A 15,869-nucleotide genomic window follows, 5' to 3' on the forward strand; every position below is an offset into this window, starting at 1 on the left:
ACCGGAAATCGACCCAGCCGGGGGTTTCGCAGAAACGATAAACAAAATCGGCGACGTTCCTGGAAACTATAGAGTTAGTTTTTATTACTTCAACAAAAATTTGTAATCGAGTTCGTATTCGGAATATGTATTATAGGTACTGGCGCAGGCCTCGTAAAATTATGTGAAACAGCCTGTATAATAATAATTTTTGGTATCGTACGTTTATGTAGGCAAAACGTGCTGTATATTAGTAAACAAGATAGTCTACTTTTCATCTTTATAGAGAGAAATGAGAAATGATACGAGTGATCAACAGTTGATCACCAAAAAATTTGATATTACTTTTCGAGAAAGCTTTTTTATAAAGTGTAGAAAATGGGATAAAAATAACTTACTTAACAGCTTCCGGTCAAAGAAATTAAGAAATAAATAACTGTTTGTAGTTTCCTTCACACTTATAACCAATATTTTTTTGCAAAAACACAAGTAACAAAAGCGTTTGTATAAGGTTATGGTATGACGTTTCCAATAATTAGTAGTGCCAACTATCAATAATATAAAAAAAATGCTTAGAAACGTCATAAAGGAACTTAAGGTAAATTCTGGCGGGTTAACGCAAGATAACCCACATACTCAGGTTATCCCGTGTTTTCACGAGTATAAAATACTGTATTCAAAATACAGTGTGTTATCTAGAACACTAGAACCAATAGTTGTATTCAAAAAAAGACTGGAAATGTCAGTGGAATTTTTTTTGGTATGCTGTAATGACCTATTGTCAATTCAAAAAATGTCAATGTAAGCTAGGTACTCTTTATTGTCATCATGATTGTCGTTTGAAACTAAAATTGTAAGTTTTAGTTGAAAATTTGCAATTTTTCTGCAATAATGGCAGCGGTACTTTTTTTTATATAAGTACCTATTTCAATAAACTATTTTGATTTAATTGTTATTTTTTTCAGAATTTCTTTTTTCTACTTTGCGTTCAGAATAAGTCTATTCCAGTCTATTGAGTGCTTTAATAAGTCGTTGGCGTTAATTTAATTTTAGTGACGAACTTTCTTCACTATTCATTTTCAAATGTGAAAAATAAATAATAAATATTAAAAATATAAATTTAAAAATTATTTTTATTTTTTACAGCCGCCTAAAATTACTCCACATAAATGTCGCCAACCGTCGCAAAATTCTCTAGAAAAAAAATTAAAATTTTCGAAAAAATAGTATAAAGCACTTGTTGCAGAAGGTTCTTCAAGCACTCATTTGTTCCTCAACTAGCCTGTTACTTGGCTCCATTCAGAATTTCAAATTGGACTTGAATAGATAGATACCTTCTGCAACTTGTACTTTAATATACTATTAAATAAAACTATGATGGAATCTTATACCTCCATGGACGGAAGTGTTTTGATCAAATTTGATTAATTAATTTATTATTTGAATAATTATTTTATTGTATAAATATTTGTTTATTTACAAAAAGTTAATTTGCAATTTTAAGCATTGGCATTTAAAATCAATAGACACGTCGTTCATGGTTGAGCTACTCTAATTTATGCTACCGTACCATAGGTAATTCGAAATAGAACAGCGATTGAATAGCTATTTAACAGAACAAGCGGTCAAGACAACAAGAAGATTAAACTGAAAAAAAATTCTTAATTAACGCAATTTTTAAGTTATCTTTTTGAATGTCTTTAACAAAGAATTTTTCTTCGTCTCGTAACAAACAACCATCATGCTTTAATGGGAAGTGTTTAAGATTTATATGCGGTTCCCCACTATTTAGTTTTAAACAATAATAAGAGTTGTAAAGAATAATAAATGTAATTTAAAAAAAAATTGGGCCGGTTATGTCGACCAGTTCAAGTTACTCGTAAATTGTCGACCTTCGCTGTGTTCGACTACTTTTTTCTAAAGTTTGATGTTGACATTGGTACAGATTTCGATGGGATGCATTTATTTTATTAAAGAAAAGAAGCTACCTTTTTTTAGTAGACTGACTGATTACATATTATTATTAATCAAACTGAAAACATTTTATCAAACTATGTATTTCATTATTCATTGTGTGCCAAATTTGTGGTGCCACTCCACCCAGTTCTATATCATAAGTAGATGTCTAATGATTACGTTTTTACATAATTTGAATGTTGTGTCTCAAAAAAATGCACTTTTAAATACAAAAGCAATTTTTACGAGATACATTTTACAAAAGCCGCGAAAACAATAATATTAAGAAACATCTTGGGGAAAATGTCAAAGCTTTAAATGGGTCTCTAAAGTAGTAAATAATATTAAATTGGAAATTAGAAATCTTGTTATTTTTATTAGAATAAAAAAAAACACACAAAGTGCATGTGCTTTATTTTTAATTTAAATCTGTTCACGTTTACAGCCTGTTTCAGAAAAAGACAATTGGTAGATGTTGGACTATTATATTTTGTATTTACAATAATACAATATTAAATTAATTCACAACAAAAATGCTGTAAAATCAGTCATTACATTTACCATTGATTGACGCTAGATTGACGTACTTCAGTCGCAATGCTTGAGGGCACGCTAATAGTTCTAGCAGCTACAACAGGACTAGTTACTCTCGTTCCATAAATCGGGGCTTGAACGGCATAAGTGGAAATAGCTGGAGTTGCGATAGCAGCAGAATATTCAGCAACAGGAGCTACAGCAGCAACTCTGGTGGCAATAGCTGGGGTTGAGTAAGAGTAGCTGGAAATGGCAGGAGCAGCAGCCACTACTCTAGCAGCAGGACCAGCAATTTTAGTTTCAGTGGAGTAAGCGTATCTAGTTGCGGGGGCGGCAGCTACAACTCTGGCGGCAGGAGCCGAGTAGGAGTAACTGGAGACGGCGGGGGCAGCAGCCACTACTCTAGCAGCAGGAGCAGCGATTTTAGTTTCAGTGGAGTAAGCGTAACTAGTTGCAGGGGCGGCAGCTACAACTCTGGCGGCAGGAGCTGAGTAAGAATAGCTGGAGACGGCGGGAGCAGCAGCCACTACTCTAGCAGCAGGAGCAGCGATTTTAGTTTCAGTGGAGTAAGCGTAACTAGTTGCAGGGACGGCAGGAGCCGAGTAGGAGTAGCTGGAGAAGGCAGGAGCTGTAGCTACTACTCCAGCAGCAGGAGCAGCGACTTTGGTTTCGGTAGAGTAAGCGTAGCTGGTTGCGGGAGTGGCAATTTTAGCTTCGGTGTTGTAAGCGTAGCCGGTGGCAGGAACAGCAACTCTGGTTTCGACAGCAGGGGCTGGTACAGCGTAGGAGTAGCTAGAAAAAGCAGGAGCGGCAGCTACGACTTTAGCAGGGGTAGCAGTGTTAGTTTGAGTAGAGTAAGAGTAGCTGGTAGCGGCGGGGGCAGCAACTCTGCTTTCGACAGTAGAGACTGGTACAGAGTAGGAGACGGCAGGGGCGGCAGGAACAGCTGCAACTTTAGTTTCCACCGCTGGACTGGCTACGGAATATGAGTAGCTTGAAACGGCAGGAGCAGCAGCTACGACTGGAGTGCGTACTTCGCTTACAACAGGAGTTTCAAATTCGACTTTTTTGACAACGACTTCAGGTTGAACATGAGCAACAGTGTGGACGGCTTGAACGGGGGCAGCAGCTTCGATTGTATTGGCTAAAGCAGCCAAATTAGGTTTGTAAATCTGAGCGGTGTATCCAGTGACTACGTCATTTTCGGCATAGTGGACGTTTTTCGTGTATGCCGTTCCAGAGACTGGTACGGAGGCGTAGTGAGTGACGGCTGGCCCGGCGTGAAGGGTGGTCTTTACGACAGGGGCGGTTTCGACGATGGGAGCGGCGGCGACAACTTCTGCGGTTTTGACGACGGGGGCGGCGTAAGAAGTTACGACGGGGCTGCTGACGTAATCGGTTCTGCTCTGGTGGCTTACAGCCCCGGATACAGTCGGGATGGAGGCTGTGTATGAAACTGCCCCATGTCCAATGCTAGGTTTGGCGCAGGCAAGAGCCAAAGTAGCGAACAACACCACCAGCTTGTACATGTTAAAGGAGGTCTGTGCTGTGTAAAGACTGAATATGCACCAATATATTTCTGCGTTTTTATAGAAGATTGGGTGTGGTATGAAGGACAACGAAGCTGTTCTGATGAGAAAAGTCGAGTAATATAAAGCACGTTGACATTAAAAGATTTAATTGGTATACACTCCGGACGCCAAAAGAACTAGTTTTCGGTTATTCTTGCCTACACTGATGTTATAAATACACGTTTTTTGTATAAGCATTAGTTTGAAATTTATTTTTTGTAATCAAAGCTATTCCGAATTTAAATAACGAGGAGTCGCCAGTCGCACCCAAATTAATGGTCACATTTTTTGTCACTGAAAATCATTCCTTATTCAATCATAACTATAAGTGTAACTTCAGATGAAATAAGTACGCACAAAAAACGGACCAGCTCGTTCTAACACTTTCATTTCAGCTAACTTTAATTAATTATTATGCAGGAAAAACTTATATTTTTCCGTATAATGAAATTTAATCTAATTAAAAAAAAACACATTTTGTAAGGTTTTGATTAATACCTAATTATTATGCACATACAATACGTCAATAATTTATAATTGACTCAAACCGGGTGTTGTTTATTTCATACAGAAATCATGATTTAAAAACATTAAAATTTAGGAGTATATTTTATTAATAATGTTTTTTAGTATACAGGGTGATTCAAAAATGTCGGACCAACTCTTGAATGTTGATAGAAGACTATCAGATAAGCATAAAAATGAATTCAAATTTTTGTTTCAAGCTTTTTTTTTTAGAAAAAAACAACTGTTAATTTTCATATTGTCATCATGTACTTAGGCATCTTAGCTCTTTTGTTTCATATGTTGTCGGATTTAATTTATTGTTAAATTTGCTAGTTTGTTAAATATTTTGTACACCATAAGACTCAAATTGGTGATTTTTTCAACAGGTATCTGTTCAGTCTTACAAGATCTGCCGTTTCCGCAAACTAAATTTAAAATTACATAATCAAAACGGCTAAAACAATTCAAAGTCTAATCTTTGAAGAGGTATACATATGTCGTGAAAAAAGACTCAAACAATTTTTTGTCATGGGAACTTTTAACTCAGTTGGAGGTCCTTTATCATCACTCGACGCTTTTTAATCACCCCTGTATCTACATACTTAAATGCACTAAATAAATTATACAATACACTTGATTTGTAATAAAGATCAATTATTAAAATTTGGGGCCAACTGTTGACCTTGTTAAAATATTTTGTTAAATTTTAAAATTATAAAAAATGTAGCATTTGAAAACAAGTAAAAATAATATTAACCTGACATCTATTTTTTAATAGTACAACTGCGGTCGTCACTATTACAGTTACCGCACCAAGAAATATATTTATACTTTCTAAATGGAATATGAGGTTACATTTTATACTGGGTGATTAACGAGGAATAATGAGCCTGACCAAATTTTAGATGCAACCAGCATTACATTTACGCAAGTTGCTTTGCGACACTTTAAAAAAATTTATTTAATTTAAAATATAATCATTGTCATTTTTGACAAACGTTACAAATTTATTATAAACTGAGAAAAATGTGGACTTATTCCAATGATGAGAAGACTGACATGATTTTAGCTTATAGAGAATGTTTGAAGAATACAGCTGCCTGCCTGATGCCCAATGATATCCATAAAGAATGATTATTTTTATCTTTCTGACACGATCAAGTTAGTTTTTCAGCAAATTGGGTTCCTGTTAAGTTATCAAAGAGAAGGGTTTCACAGGATGAAACTTGAATGGGTGCCTTCCGTAACTCTTATTTTATAATACCTATTATTGTGTTGGTATTTCAATTACTTTTGTTTTTCATTATTTTAATGTCAAAACTGACAGTTTGTAGGTGTGCTTGTTATGATTTTATATTTATTACAAATAATCTTTGTAATGTAATGTTGGTTGCATCGAGAATTTGGTCAGACTCATTATTTTTCGTGAATCATCCTGTAAACCAAAGGTCGTTTAATTTTTTTATGTTTTATTGATATAAATAAAAAATAATTTAATTTATTTGGTTTTCTTTGTTTAGGGGTAATGTTTATTTACCAAATTTGTGAAAACGTATTTATTTTTGGTTACAAAAATTCGCAACCGGCTACCAAAAATTAAAAAAAAATTACAATTGGCGAGTGAGTTTTTTATAGCTAAATAAAAATATAATAAGTTACACCCATCTACATACCTACATTGTCACATTTGTAACAAATTTATTTTCAAAATAACAACATTGTAATTGAATTTTTTTGGATAAAATACATACGTCACAAATACCTACATACTTTATGTGTACAAAGGAATTTTTTATACCATTGTTTAAAAAAGTATTGTTTAAGAAACTTAGTGGTTCAACTTATACTTAGAACTGAGCTTTAGGTATTGACTAACAAAACGCAGGGGCTTAGAGCTAAGAAGGAAACACATCAGAAAAAATTATCAGAAGTCACAGTTCATAAAATCATATACAGAAAGAATATGAATAATGTTATTGTGCACACACAAATTTTTATTAAGACTTTTACAGTTACTGAAAAAAATGAAAATGGTTTCGTCTTCTTTTTCTTTAAGTTATTGTCCTCAGCTACCAAGGCTATGTAGCCAAAAATAGTTATTTATTAAGACGAAATTGAATTTTATCTTTGATAGCAATTTAGCGTCGAGGCGTCAGCAACAAAATCAATAAGGGAAAATATACATATAGTATTTTGAATTTTGTTTGCAAGGGAAAAGTTTGTATACTCGCATATGTACTTACATAATTTCTAAAAAAAGTTTTGTCTTTTACAATCAATACAATATTTTCATTGGAAAAGACAATAAGTTTTCAAGCATTTAAAATATGTATTAGTATACATAATAGTTAAAATCATATTTTTTTTTACCCAATTATAAAGATTATGTATGTTGAACTGACTTTTTAGATTTTGGCTTTTGGATCATTTGTTTTTCTTTGATTTTAGTGCAGGGACAATAAAAACAAAAATTTTATAGTAAAAAAATGATGTAATATTTATTTTTTCACAGTAGAGAGCATTTAATATGGCAGAGATAACAGACTGGTTGCTGTTTCTTAGGCTTGAAGATGACTATTTTCCTAATTTCGTCGGCTTTACCAGACGAGAGGAGCGGCGTGAGCAGCATAAGTGGAGATGACTGGGGCATGAGCGGCAACGATGGGGGCAGCATGGGCAGTCACGAAGGGAGCGGCGTGTACAACAGGGGCGGCGTGGACGACGGGGGCGGCGATGGCAGCACTGTGGACCACCGAGCTACTATGATGGCTGATGGAGGTGGGTACACTGCCCACGACGGCACTGCTGTAGACAGCCGGAGCCAAGAGTCCGGGACGAGCGGCGGCAACAGCCAAAAGAGCGGACAACACCACCAATTTGAACATTTTGTTTGTAGGTCTGTGTTGTGCTGTGGACAAACTGGACTGAAGAAGACGATGGCTATCAAAGCTTTTTATACACAAGAAGGTGAATGTGCTACGCCCAACCTAAACCTTGTGTGGTTTACAATATTGCGGATGTGATACCTTAGCGCAGACACAAAAAAATTTACCGACCTTCGGGGGTTCGGCAGGAAGAGGGGGCCCGGTTGCTCACCATTTACGCAATTCTTTGGAATTATGGAATGAATACTGCGTGGATAATGCGTAATTTTATTTCATCACTAGTAAACATGAACGGATAAGGAATAATGGCTACTTAATTATTTATGGGATTGCACTTGAATATTATTTTTTTAACATTAAAAGGATATGCGATAGTTTCTTGATTGGAGTAATTTGTCGTGAAGACTGACCTTGCTCCACTTAGAAATTATGAAATATTAATTACATCTAGAAAACCTACGATTAAAAGGGCATGTTTTTCTTTATTAATTTTTTGCTTGAAAGACTTCTGAATGCAAGTTTTGATTTGAAATTTTTCTCTTGAAGAATTTTTGGGTGTAAACTTTAATGTTAATTAAGGAAAACCCTTGCAAAAAAAAGGTATTTGCTAAAAATAATATTGATCATAAATGTGTTTAAATCGACTATTCTACAAAAGACTCCAAGTAGAATATTTAATTAAACAACTATTTTTTTCAATAATCTAAAAAATTTAAGCATGTAATTGGGAAATTAGGGAGAAAATTAAATGGCAACAGGGGGGATTTAGGGCAGCCTGTTGATAAATACATAGTTTCAAGTATTAAATATTTATTTAATATATTTTGTTATTTTCTAAATAATTATTTCTTTGGCATTTTCTAATTTATTACTTGCGTGAATACCTTTTTGTTTTTCTTCTTTTTGTGTAAAACTGAAGTTTATTTGTATAACGTGTGTATTTTTTTAAAAAGGTAATAACGTCGGTGCGAAGCCAAAACCTCGTATCTCAAATTTTTTCTCAACTTTTTGGAGTTTGGGGTCTTAGGTATTGTGGTATTCGCGGTCTTGTAACTTCTGGGAAATCAAATTTTCTTCAGTATAAGGTGGTTTACTCAAAATCGTAAAAACTTGAGATACCAGGTTTTAATAAAAGTTTATTGTTATCAAAAAAAAAGAAAAATTGGAAACCCTCGGTTTTATTTCTCTTTGATTAAAATACTGAAATACTCGTATACTAATACATACACTTATAGAAAAATCTCCTACTACTTGCGTTCTACTCTAAAATTAAAGTTTTGTCGCACAATTTATTTAAATTAGATTTTTTAAATTTATTAAATTAGATTTTTAGACAAAATATTGTTTTAGACAGTCATGCTCACATGACCTTAGAACTTTTTTGTTTCGACCTCGCAGTTGCCTATTAAGAAATCTTAAATTACAAAGAACTACAATGACAAAGAAGAAGCAGATTTATCTAAAAAATTCGACTCAAAAAATGTTGTGAACTGTTACATACTGAGAACATTTTGTTCTACTTGAAAACTAATATCATTGAACATTGGCTTTTGCTATTTTATTAGTTATACAGGGTGTTTCACATAATTTTACGAGGCCTGCGCCTGTAAGCTGCAATCAATAATACATATTCCGATACGAACTCAATTACAAATTTTGAAAAATTGTCTCTAGTTTGTTCACCCTTTAAAAAATTATAACGTTTTTAGTTAGTTAATGATTAAGATAGATAAACTAGAATCATATTCATGCCGTCTCTTGATAGAACAAATGATAATTGTTTCTGAAAACTGCAGTTTATGACTATTAATGAAACAGTGATTAGTTTGACAACTACTGTCATAGGTTTTCAAAAATTAAATAATTATATGCGTATTTTTTTGTATCAAGTGTTTTGTGCATTTTGTATATTTGGGTGCGTACATTAGGCAAAGTTGTGTGAAACACCCTGTATCTATAGATAAGTAATAAGTGCCAATAAGTGGGTTTTAGTATCAAAATCGTAACAATGTAGGCAATAAATTAAGAAATAACACACCTTTTCTTTGTAAATTTATTTACGTCTAATTAAATTTAAAGAATCCAAATTAAGGTCAACAAATTCTTCTTATTTACTTGGCATACCATTTAAAATTCTGAAAATATCTTACGTCTGTCCTTTCAAGGACTATTTTTTTGTCTGTAGCTTCATACAAAAAAAGTCCATTAGAATGAAAATCGTGTGGAACAATTTAATGATAGAAAAATAATAATGTTTTAAGCTACAGTAAAACAAAATTTGTATTCAAAAAATGCTCTATTCTCACACCCATGCAACATGTTTTGGCAATAACTTTGCACTTTTTAGAAAGTTTTGCATTTGTTGACAGATATGATGATCAACATAGGTATGCATTATTCGTTGGAAACTCGTCTAGACTTAACTTGATGCATGATTAGTAGCGTGGATAACGTGTAACTAATTTAAAATTTTTGGCTTAGTAAAATGTAATTTCATGCACTGATATTCACTGAACATTTAGAATTAAGTGAAGAATAACGTTTAAGGAAATCCCACTATTTCAAGTTGAAGGTGAAGGTTACAACAAAGTGTGATAGTGAAAGGTTGTTGACTTAAAGACAGATTCTGTAGCGTCTTATTGTGTTGTAAATATCAATGGCAGATGATGTCCTTTTAAACTGACAGCCGAAAATATTTTCCTGTTACTTTTAACAAGATTATTAATTCGTTATCAGTTACAGGTACGAAATAATTTATAAGAAATTTCCTTCAGTGTCATCAAAGAGACATTAAAATTACCACTTTGATCATCTTTCAATTTGTTTCTAAATAAATATTAATGTAAAATCATTTTTAACAATTTCAGTTAAACGCAAACTTAAATATTCTCGACGAAACCTTGAACTTCAAATCGCGTGATTTATGAAAATTTCAAATTAAAAGTTGTGTTTTAAAATGCCGCGCTTGTTATGATTAAATGTTTACATCAGTGCTACATTTTTCACCACAGGTATTTTGAAACTGCACTCAATAACAAACCGATTGGAAAGTGCCGCTTCTTTGTCCTGAAAATGTGATTTTCCGCATGCCTGATCCTGTAAGCCAACAAATTTTGGTTTGCGTCATATCATAACATCCAAGGTCATTAATTTTACCTTAGAAGATAATGTGTATAAAGGTTGTCGCACTACTATATAATTTTTTTTAGCGGTTACACATAACAGTAATGACGAAATTAAGCAAGGTTAGTTGTTGAACGTTTTGGAATTTCTAAGAAAAGTAAATTTCATCTGATAACGCAATTGTCTAACTGTAACTGCTTTATATGTAATAAAGGTATATCATTCTAAAGGCGTACGAGTTATGTATGCTTTCACCCATTTCAGTTCGGTTGCATAATGCCACTGTAATATCAGTTGCATGTATGTACTTTGATGCAAATGTATGGCGAAATTTTTTATTTTTCCCGAACGCTACATATTCTATCTGCTGAAGTTATGTTGTTTTTGATAAACATCTTTTTTGATGTGAAATAACTCAAACAATAAGAATGTTTTTGCTTTGTCAGTGGCGGTTTTTTGCCTTTAAGTGACCTACTTAAGTTATAATTATTCTAATGAGTGTTTACAAGAAAAACATTAGGGTAATGAAAGATAATGTAATTAGAAAACAGTTTTTTTTTTTCAATCATTGTTTGTGGCCAGTTAAAATGATTGAGAAGTTTTTTTTTTTTAGGTAAGTATTTTTGTGAAATTTATTTTTTATTTCGTTCAATTAAATTTCTGAGTCCAGAGTGGATTTGTCACTAATAAATTTAAGATATATTTTGTATCGATCGTATATAATATACAATGTGGCCAACTTGATTTCAAAGTCACAGAGAATATTGGCATAGGTAATGATCAAAAATTTAATTGAACACATAGTATAAGTGAATTTATTGAAATGAGCTAAACTTGTTGAACTTAATGTGTAACACATGATCCACAAATAATTGAACAAATACAACTTTATTTACATCAAGATGTAATAAGTATGATTCAAATGAAATTTTGAAATATTTTTTGTTAGTTATTTTGATTTTATAAGGGTAGCACTAAAACTACGATTTTTGGAAGATTTTGAATAAGTTAGTAAAAATACAGAAAAGATATTTTCCTTTTGCATCATAGTATGTTGGTATTAAATATAAAGTGATTTTAATACTAAACACACAAAAATTCAATATTTTTGGATTCATTTGTGAAAAAGAATACCTATAATTTGAAAAGGATTGGCTTTTGTGATTTCGTTTACCAGTAGTAGTATTTATCTGACAATAAAAATTGTTGTTCAACATTTGAGAAAAGTTCAAGTTAGTGTTTTTTCTTTCAAGGTTATTTATTTCATTAAACTAAATGTATTATAATTTGTTTTTTGCATATTTTTGTCTATTTAATTACAAGACAACGGTTATTGTTTTACCAATAAGAATAAATAATTGAGATAATAAAACCGAAGGACAATAAATCTTACTTCTGCGTTGTGACACATTGTATAATAAAGAACACTTAATTAGATTAATGCCAAGGGTGGGCTGGTTAGCCTGTGTGCCTGTGGGAAGTAAAAAATGTTAAATATACTCCTACTTATTATAATGTAAGTATATTAACATAATCCTTATAGTCTTATATTTTGAATATACTAAATAAGTGATGACTTGATGAGAGAAGTAAAGTAATAAGTAAATTAAAATGCTTTGATTTAATTTTTTAATTAAATTTATGTATATTTATCATTGGTCTAAATATTTCTACTATTTAGAATTAGATTAAAAATAAGAAAAAAAGTTCCATTATACGTTTATTGAGGGTGTACTATAATCTTGATGATGTATTTGACATTGAAGTTATTACGAGTAATTGCCTACTCTGCATGTGATGCTTTTGCTACGAATCTGTTTCGTAAGTAAATTTTGTTTTTAAATTTAATTTTCGTAATTTATTCTTAGTAAATTAGGATTTTAAAAGATAGAAGTTTTATTAATTAAAAATGATTTCATATCCTCAATTTCTTCATAGATTACTAAACATTTGTTAAATCTTTTTAATTATGAGCAATCGTTAACCGTTGGACATTTGTTGTAACACCATTGTTATTTTTTAATAACAATTAAAATTTTAAAATTAATAATTTTAATAAGAATAATAAAACAAGATTAACGTTTTCTGAGCTTGAGGCCACTTACACGGAAATACTTATGTAGTTTGTGATGTACGTTTTCAATTTTCTGACTCCAAAATAAACGTCTTGTAATATTTAATGTAACCGTTTATTTTAATCTTTTGCCAGTAATTGTAACAGTTGCACTATAAAATTCAAGCAAATAGAGACAGACTTTATTTATATTTTGAGAAATAATAATTTGAGAAACTCACAATCTTGTTACATAACGAATGGCTTTCTGAAATGTGTTTTTCAATTACTTGTGACCATCTATGTCAACAACGTACAGTCGAACAAAATGAAAATGACGCCTCAATAAACCAGCCCCTGCTGGATGCCGACCCTTCTAACCACAAGCAAGCAGGGTCGTAAATTATCGGATTGCAAACTTGACGTAGCTTCAAGATAAATTCCTTTAGAAGCCGATTTACAGAAAGCGAAATAAAAATTTAATTCAGAATTAAACTAATTCGAATGAAGTTGCCATTTATTTTGCATTGACACACGTCAAATTTATTTTAAACTTGATTTTATGTAAAACAACAAATGAATTCTTTATTTGCGAGAAGAAGGTTTAATTCCACGTGTGCCTTTACCGCGAGTGGTTTAATTCTTTCAGTATAAAGCGAAATTAAAATTTACTTCAGAATTAAACTAATTCGAATTAAGTTGCCATTTATTTTGCATTGACAAACGTCAAGTTAATCGCGAATTAAAATATAATTACGATTAACACGTTCTGTAAACCCGCCCTAAGTTTTCTATTAGTTTTGTAATTGTCACTGAAAATAAATCAAAATTATTTATTTAATAAAACCAAAAAAAAACGGTAAAATTATTTCAAATATTTTAGTTTTGCTACAAAATTTATTTTTTGATAATTGTAATACTTTTAAATTAAATAAAAATGTTTAGTTTTATAAATACACAATTTAACAAAAACAATTTACAAAGAAAACAAATTATTATTAATGTAATACATTTTTTTGATAAACTGTCAGGATTGCCAACATATTCAGTCATTGTGGATCACTTTGTATTTTAACTGATTTATAAAATAATTTTTTTTTGGTAAAAAAATTATTAAATGATGATTTGTTTTTTCGTCAATGTTTAATTAATGCATAATTTTCTTCAAGAAATGGTTTGTTAAATTTTTCATTAAAAAATTACATTTTCATTTAACTTGACCTTTGTCAATGCAAAATAAATGGCAACTTAATTAGAATTAGTTTAATTATGAATTAAATTTTCATTTCGCTTTCTGTAAACCGGCTCCTAAAGGAATTTATCTTGAAACTACGTCAAGTTTGTAATCCGATAATTTACTACCCTGCCTGCTTGTGGTTAGAAGGGTCGGCAGCCAGCAGGGGCTGGTTTATTGAGGCGTCATTTTCATTTTGTTCGACTATACATACTCTATGTTTTAATTTACTTTTCATTTTAAGATTTTTTCTATAGGTTCGTTTTTGTACCTACTCTTCAAATCTTATGCATATGTAATAATATTATTTATTTTTACAGAGTATTATTAATTCTTGTTAGATAACTATTATCTATCATAGGAATAATTCAGTACTTACCCATTTTGATTTTCTTTAGTTTATGACACAAAACATTTGAACGTAAGTTCTTGTAGGTAATTCTAATTAGTAATTACATATCTTAAAAAAATAATAGTGAAGAAAAAACAGGATATTAGTTTTAACCTTGGCTCATACAATTTCTTTTACATTTTGGTGACTACGTGCGTTCCCACTCATGAAGTCTGAACAAGAAGGTAAGTTTTACTAATGAAAACACAAGAAATGAAAAATAATAATTTATTTATTTATAAAATAAATTTGCTAAGTTCCATCAGTCCTCTCTACCAAGCGTGAGCGTAAGGGGCGGCGTAAGCCAAAGGAGCGCTGTGGGCGGCGTAAGCCAAAGGAGCGCTGTGGGCGGCGTAGGCCAAGGGGGCGCTGTGAGCGGCGTAAGCCAAGGGAGCGCTGTAGACGGCGGGAGCGGCAACAACTGTTTTTTGCACGATGGGGGCAGCATAGGTGGCAATAACAGGCTTGCTGATGACGTCGGTTCTGTATTGGTGACTGACGGCAGCAGGGACGGCTACAGCTGGGGCGTAGGCAGAGTACCCCAAAAGGCCTCCGGGTTTGGCGGCCACGATGGCAACGAGAGCGGACAACACCACCAATTTGAACATTTTGATTTAGGTCTGTGTTGACGAGTCGGGGACTGACTGAATTGAACTAATGCCGATTTGGTTTGTCGACTTGTTTTTATAGCGATGAAATGGTGTGAGAAATTCAATGGCTGGAATTCGGCGAGGAGTATTTAGTTCGAATCCTTGGTAGACCCAGACCTTGAAAGTTTTACTTTTACCGTGTTGGTGAGGAGTTGGTACGACTAAACAAGCCTACTAATTCATACGATTAGGTGCAATACACGTTCGTAGTTTCCTAGTGGACGGATTGCGAAACAGTATTGGTATTATTGTCGACACGGTTTTAGTCATTATTATTTCATTACTGGATATTTAAATTCAAGAACTTGCTGGTTCCTGTTACTTTTATTATTACTCCATAATTATAATTTGTACAATTCTGATTGATGATTTAAAGTCATAACATGTTTTGTAATTTTAAATCAAGTTTTATACGTTAATTAATCTTAACACCAAGTACGTATACACTTCTGTTATTTTATTTTTTTATTTAAATTAACGAAAACGTTCAAAAAACTTGTAGGAACTTGTATTTAATCTTAAAAAGCAATGGGTACGTTATAGTTGAAATTCAAAATTTAATTTTACCACTGCTTATTTTTTTTTTTCTTCAGATTGCAAAGAAAATATTTGAGTAAGGTGTTTAATAGAGTTTTCTAGATGAAAAATTAATGAAAATCAAAAGTTAAAATGTGGTATTTTTTAAGACTAATTTTAAGGTCCCGGATTTAATTTTTGTATTTTAAAAATTATAAAAAAAGAGTTCATTAACATGTGTTGACACTAGGTATTCCAATATTTTACAAGATAAAATCGAATCGTCAAAAACAATAAGAATTTCTTTAAGTATTAATAAATCGTTGTAAGTGTCAACTGCTATCTCTTGTTATGCAAATTAAATAAAATTTTAATGTTTGGAATAAATCATTGATGTTCGATTTTTTGGTTATTTATTTATATGTAAATTACACAAGACTTAAAAATCAAAATTAACTGAAATATTTACT

At 32.0% G+C, this 15,869-nt stretch overlaps 4 protein-coding genes across 4 annotated transcripts in view; all 4 read right to left on the minus strand.

Moving 5' to 3' along the window:
* The window catches only part of LOC123014311 (putative leucine-rich repeat-containing protein DDB_G0290503), a 13,348-nt gene extending 12,839 nt beyond the window's left edge, over positions 1-509 (minus strand). Inside the window, exon 1 of the mRNA XM_044413366.1 lies at positions 378-509. The gene's annotated coding sequence lies outside the window, so the exon portion shown is untranslated. The remainder of the gene's footprint in view (positions 1-377) is intronic.
* LOC123014829 (dipeptidase 1-like) overlaps positions 1-1,376 on the minus strand; it is a 3,635-nt gene extending 2,259 nt beyond the window's left edge. Inside the window, exon 1 of the mRNA XM_044414111.1 lies at positions 1,371-1,376. Coding sequence (XP_044270046.1) covers positions 1,371-1,376 — 6 coding nt within the window. The remainder of the gene's footprint in view (positions 1-1,370) is intronic.
* A 956-nt stretch (positions 1,377-2,332) lies between these two features.
* Positions 2,333-7,493, minus strand: LOC123014830 (ice-structuring glycoprotein-like). The gene is made up of 3 exons (XM_044414112.1): positions 7,149-7,493; positions 4,952-4,972; positions 2,333-4,098 (listed from the first exon to the last, which is right to left on the minus strand). The coding sequence occupies exons 1-3, from the start codon at positions 7,430-7,432 to the stop codon at positions 2,493-2,495; spliced, it is 1,911 nt and encodes a 636-aa protein (XP_044270047.1). The 5' UTR covers positions 7,433-7,493; the 3' UTR covers positions 2,333-2,492.
* A 6,954-nt stretch (positions 7,494-14,447) lies between these two features.
* On the minus strand, positions 14,448-14,914 carry LOC123014975 (pupal cuticle protein C1B-like). The gene has a single exon (XM_044414330.1). The coding sequence runs from the start codon at positions 14,839-14,841 to the stop codon at positions 14,506-14,508; it is 336 nt and encodes a 111-aa protein (XP_044270265.1). The 5' UTR covers positions 14,842-14,914; the 3' UTR covers positions 14,448-14,505.
* Positions 14,915-15,869: the final 955 nt, after the last annotated feature.

Source organism: Tribolium madens, unplaced genomic scaffold (genome assembly GCF_015345945.1).
Source record: "Tribolium madens isolate multiple individuals breed KSU strain unplaced genomic scaffold, Tmad_KSU_1.1 Scaffold_97;HRSCAF=244;Tcas5.2_LG3a, whole genome shotgun sequence".
In the NCBI taxonomy this organism is placed as follows: domain Eukaryota; kingdom Metazoa; phylum Arthropoda; class Insecta; order Coleoptera; family Tenebrionidae; genus Tribolium; species Tribolium madens.

Bases quoted from the DNA above. Each gene is read 5' to 3' on its own strand.
- LOC123014975 (XM_044414330.1), bottom strand. From the start codon at position 14,841: ATGTTCAAATTGGTGGTGTTGTCCGCTCTCGTTGCCATCGTGGCCGCC.
- LOC123014830 (XM_044414112.1), bottom strand. From the start codon at position 7,432: ATGTTCAAATTGGTGGTGTTGTCCGCTCTTTTGGCTGTTGCCGCCGCT. The intron at 4,973-7,148 runs GTAAAGCCGACG...TTTTAAATTTAG, and splicing joins CACGCCGCTCCTCTCGTCTG to TTTGCGGAAACGGCAGATCT. The intron at 4,099-4,951 runs GTAAGACTGAAC...TTTTCTCATCAG, and splicing joins TTGCGGAAACGGCAGATCTT to AACAGCTTCGTTGTCCTTCA.